Genomic DNA, 5,748 nt, shown 5'->3' on the forward strand with positions numbered 1-5,748 from the left:
TTATTTAGCCAGGATATTAAAAATTCTAAATAATTACTCTGATTTTAGAACAAGTAGGCCAAATTGCTGTGTCCCCAATCATGTTTGCTCAACTTCTGTAACAGATATACAAAAAGAAATCAAAGAAATACAAACAAATTCTACATTTTTGTGAGTGTTGTATGACCCTTTTGCTAATATTCCTCACCAAATTGAAATTGTTGTTATTAATTCATTTGTATTGAAAATAAAGTGTGTGTCCCCTGTTTGAATGTCCCCCCTGTTACTCTGATTTGAATCCCTCTGGACACGTCCCTTTACTATTCTACTATTTGTATGACTCAAGAAGAAGAAGGATACATTTTGAGTGGGAAATAATCTTCAAGAAGCAGAGTGAATGCGTTCTTCCTTCAACGTTTTTCTAATGTTTTAAAGAACTTAACTATTGCGGTAAAGCATAAAATGTCCACCCTGTTATGCTCATTTCTGGTGGAACTGATCATTTGTTTTACATTTAGAAAATATGGTAAATATATCTATCAAATATATGTTTCTGTTGTCACCAAGTGCTAGCTTGATTATCATAACACATGTAGCAATAGCCAAGTTTAGCATAAAATGTCCAACCTGTTACCGTCCACCCTGTTACTATTTTTCACAGTAACAGGGTGCACACACAGTAACGGGATGGTAAAAAAAAAAATTTTTAAGCATAATATCCTGAGCTTGACCAAAATATTTTTCTTATACTTTAACAAGCCATCATTCAGATTAAATAAAAAAAAAACATGGAAAATTATGTTTTTTATTTTTGAATACCCTAGCTGAAATGGCACCGAATGCTAGGAATGACCCGGTTACGTCATGACGCAAACGATGACGCAGCACCAGTCGGACTTTGGGCAGTGTGAAAAGAGCCGGAGATAAACCGGTTCTGAACCTGAAAAGCTCTAGCACGGAGCTTGAACCGGAGTTGCGTTGGTGTGAATGAGGTATTATAGCAGATTGTTTCTGTTTGACTTACTTTCTTATTGAGTCTCTGGTGCTCTCATTAACACCAACTTAGAAGCCAGTAACTCACTAGTAAAAAGTTAGCAAAAACACAGATACTATTTAGGAGTTGCTGGATACTAAATGGGATCAAAAAGTTGCCTGTATAACATAAATGATATTCAGAAGACGTAACCCAGCTGATATTGTTTACTGTCTACTATATTAAACGTGCAAATTAGCCCGATTAGAAGATGGGCTACGTTATATACTTTAATTTTGTGATTCATCAATAACTTCCAAAAAAACTCTATTGCTTCCTATGTGTCCAATTATCGAGAGAAACCTACTTGTTATTTTCCTAAGATAATGAGATAATTAACACATTATGAAAAGAAAAATACTCCTTTGTCCTGACATAACGAGATAATTGACTCACAACTGCGAGATAACAGGATTAAAAAGCATAATTGCAATCATGGCGGCTCGTGGCTTCTGTTCAAATCAAGTTGAAAAAGAGAAGTTGTTAACATCTTAGTCCTCAGGGGGCTGTTAGCAAATAACGGTTTGCTAATTGTTCAGCCATAACATATTACGATGGTAACATGTTGGCTTCTATTGATGTTTTTTGCCCCCTAGTGGCCAAACATCAATTAATGTAGCTTTAAACAGAAGCACAAGCACTTGTACATTTTTATGGATGTTACAACTGGTGTATCATTGAAGCAGTTTAGGCCAGCCACAACAACAACCACAACTACAACTATAAAACAACGATGCGAGCATCTGCACTGATCAACGATAACATTCTCGATAACAGTAACGCAAAGCTTACTTTGAGGTAAAAAAGCATGCCATTATGTTAACAAGATATATGAGGCCTACTTATTCACAAATAACCTGCATCTACATAACGAGCTACATAATCATCACATCTTCAGTTTTTTTTCCTGTTCAGAAATGACAGATTCAAGTACTTGAATTTCCTTCTTGCTCTTGTTAAATAAAAAATAATATATTTCAAGTTATGTTTGAGACACACAAGCGTTGATAAGCGAAATGGACTTTGAACCTGGGTCCTCCACAGGGGGCCAACTCTACCAACTAAGCTATACGGCGGCACATTGTTTGATTTTTTAATACAGGATATAAATAGTTATTGTAATAGATATTGTTCTTTGTGTGGACGGCCCTTTACACAGGATTTGTTGAATGTAAATGAGGAAAAACTTGAAAAAATATGAACTACTAGTACATTGTAAAATGCATAAATGAAAATGTGTGCAAATAACCTTTTAACAATTTGCAGATAAAATACTTAGGCTGTATTTGTCTTATTTATCAAATTGAAAATAACACAAATACAGAATATTTGTTTACCTTACAACATAAACATCATCTATATACAACAGGGGTACGACAGAACATAGTTTTTAAGTTGTGGACTGAGTCCCGGTAAGGTGCTTAAATGTTTTACTCCATATAAGCCTATCACAGCCCTCCTGCACATCTGCGTCAGGTGCTCCGGACGCTGCTTACGATAAGGAAAGGTCAGTTTACAGGATGAGCCGGTGTAAAAAGTGAGCAGAGCAAAGAATGAATCAAAAGTCCTGGTGCTGCCGTAGAGACTGAACATCAGGTGGTTCAGCTGGACACGGACACTCGTCGGGCCGTCGTCACTTTTGTAGCTGAGAGTAAAGAAAACATCCGTCTGGCCGCTGTCTCTGCAACACAGCAGCATACATACAGTCACTTTGTGGGCACTTAATGCTGTTTACTCTTACCGTGTTGTTATATGACATGTAGTACAGGAAATCACAGGATGACAGTATATCAAAATGCATGTTTAATTTTGTTCTTCTAAGAATTTTGAACTTCTATATCGAAACAGAGATATGTCAAGTGAACACAATTGTTAATGTTAAAATAAGACTGAACTGGATATATCAAAAGTTATGATAAATGCAGCTGAAATCAAAATATATATACATTCAACATAATATGCAGGCTACATTTGCTTTAAATTAATCCTTATTTAAACTAACTAAATCCCATTTAGATGTAAATCCACTTGTTAAACTAACACCTGAGCAACACAACGGCATAAAAAGTTGCTGAAAAAACAACGCTGAACTGATGAAACAACACTAAAACTGTCAGATGTAAGAGGTAGGCTACCTGATGAGGAAGGTACCGAGTGGGGCCCGTGTGAGTATTGCGTGTGCCTCCTCCATGGGCATTGATCCCCAGTAGTAGCCGCTGTGTCGGAGCTGCTGGTAGGTGTGTTTGACTAATCTGTACTCTGCTGCGCTGCTGAATGGACGGAGGTGTGAGGGCAAGCTCTCAGCATCCGCTCCAGGGAGTGGCTACAGAAGTAGACATGTTTGAAGTCAATGCCAAAATAGTTTTTAGTCACAGACGAAAGACAATAAAGCAGAAAACTCTTTGCGGTGTTTCAGAAACTAAAATGGATTTGAAGTAGTTTGTGTATTAACAGTACAATCAGTGATAGGTTAACTAGGTTTATCAGTTTCTGCCATCCTATCAAAGTTTACTAATGGACATACTTTAATATTTATTTTTGAAAGATGCTATATTTTAAGAATAATCATACTTGTGTTATATTAATAATACTAAAAACAATAAATTACAGTGCAGTATTTTAGACGCATGGTAACTGAAAACATGTAGATTAGAGGTCCTGTTTTTAGACAGCGCTGTAAAGCGACAAAAAAGAAGCTGAAAAGTTTCCATATCAACATTCAAAGTCCAAAGATAAACTCCGGTTGAAAATAATTCCAGACGATGAGATAGCAAAAACATCAGAGGGTTTGTGTGTTTGTTTTTTAACTCCTGATTATCAAATGCCAATTCAATGCAGCAGCTCCATTTGTGTGAAACAAAGTAGAAACATCAGGTTTTGATTTTCCAGCAGTATACTGTATCGTTTTTACCATTGTTTCATAGTTTCATAGTCTTTGACTAGAACTAATTTTAGAATGCATACCGCCATAATATCAGCTTTATTCACTTTTGGTTCAGTTGATAAATAGTTCATAAAAGAAATTAGATATGTTATCATAAAATAATAATAACATTTAGCCGCCAGGAGTTAAAACCTGCTTCTTCTTTACCAGCTGAAAAATGATAGTGATGAATGTATTATATACATTCATCACTGTTCATGCTCACTGCTTGTAGCACTTCGGGATTAGAAGTCAAATATAAAGTGCTTTATAAATGAAACCCATTATTATTATTATTACCATTATTAATTCATCAGAACAATAAAAAAACAAAATTATAATACATATAATTTTGAAGTAATTTTGCTAAATTAGTAATTTTACTTATTTCTTTATACTTGTGCTTTTGCCCTAATACTACAGACAAATCTGTATTCTTTCCCCTCTTTGATGTTACCTTTAATAATGAAATCCTGCTGTTTGATTTAGGACTTTATCTCTCTCCAGCCATCTGTGCACTGTTTAAAAATCATTATCCCAGAGCGGTAAAGCCACAGTGAGCAAACGTTGAGTACTAACCTGGCACAAGCTTCCTGGTTCTCCATTTGAGTTGAGTTTTTGCCAGAGCAGTAAATCGAGCTGCCTCTCGGTCGGCTCTTGGCTCTCGGGTTGAACTCTCTCGGGGCTCCGGGCTCGTTCTGGGGCTGCAGGTTCCTCGGGGGCTGCAGGTTCCTCGGGGGGTTGGCTTTGGTTCTGCGTGTCTGCTGCGTGGTTCTGTTTTCTGCTCTGTACTACTTTCCTATCAAGATTGTCTCTGACCATCCTACAAAGGAGAATCCTCCTTTTGAACACCTGTTGCACGAGTTTCTCTTTTCGTAACTGGCAGATCCTCCATCCCTGACTCCTTTCTGGTCGGTCATCTGCCTCTCCGTTCTCTCTCAGACTCCCTGTTGCTTTAATCCAGGTTTTAAAAACATTGTCTCAAAGTGTTACAGGGGAACAGAGGCACAGCCATCTGTCATCGAATAACTTGATTAGCTGAAACACAAGAAGGTGAACAATCACAGACTAAATGTTCCATTTTACTGCACTTTCGCATCCTCTTAAACCTAAAATTAAAGGACACCAGTTGTGAACACAACATTGACACATCATCACAGTTTAAAGCTGGAGTGCGGGACTTTCACATATACAGTGGGGCAAAAAAGTATTTAGTCAGCCACCAATTGTGCAAGTTCTCCCACTTAAAAAGATGAGAGACGCCTGTAGTTTTCATCCTAGGTATACCTCAACTATGAGAGACAGAATGAGAAAAAAAAAAAATCCAGAAAATCACATTGTCTGATTTTTAAAGAATTTATTTGCAAATTATGGTGGAAAATAAGTATTTGGTCACCTACAAACAAACAAGAGTTCTGGCTCTCACAGACCTGTAACTTCTTCTTTAAGAGCCTCCTCTGTCCTCCACTTGTTAACTGTATTAATGGCACCTGTTTGAACTCGTTATCAGTATAAAAGACACCTGTCCACAACCTCAAACAGTCACACTCCAAACTCCACTATGGCCAAGACCAAAGAGCTGTCAAAGGACACCGGAAACAAAATAGTAGACCTGCACCAGGCTGGGAAGACTGAATCTGCAATAGGTAAGCAGCTTGGTGTGAAGAAATCAACTGTGGGAGCAATTATTAGAAAATGGAAGACATACAAGACCACTGATAATCTCCCTCGATCTGGGGCTCCACGCAAGATCTCACCCCGTGGGGTCCAAGAATGTCACAAGAACGGTACCAAAAATCCCCAGAACCCAACA

General features: G+C 37.5%; 1 protein-coding gene across 2 annotated transcripts in view; it reads right to left on the reverse strand.

The window, feature by feature from the left end:
• Positions 1-965: 965 nt before the first annotated feature.
• LOC104967426 (suppressor of cytokine signaling 1-like) overlaps positions 966-5,748 on the reverse strand; it is an 8,413-nt gene continuing 3,630 nt past the window's right edge. The window contains exons 2-4 of one of the 2 annotated variants that reach the window (XM_010796867.1): positions 4,515-4,973; positions 3,148-3,335; positions 966-2,687 (exon numbers count right to left, since the gene is read on the reverse strand). In XM_010796867.1, coding sequence (XP_010795169.1) covers positions 2,369-2,687; positions 3,148-3,335; positions 4,515-4,757 — 750 coding nt within the window. In that variant the 5' untranslated portion in view covers positions 4,758-4,973 and the 3' untranslated portion in view covers positions 966-2,368. Of the gene's footprint in view, positions 2,694-3,147; positions 3,336-4,514; positions 4,974-5,748 lie in introns of both variants that reach the window. The other variant, XM_010796866.1, reaches the window with a different exon arrangement.

This window comes from Notothenia coriiceps, unplaced genomic scaffold (assembly GCF_000735185.1).
Source record: "Notothenia coriiceps isolate Sejong01 unplaced genomic scaffold, NC01 NC01_scaffold00037282, whole genome shotgun sequence".
Lineage (NCBI taxonomy): Eukaryota > Metazoa > Chordata > Actinopteri > Perciformes > Nototheniidae > Notothenia > Notothenia coriiceps.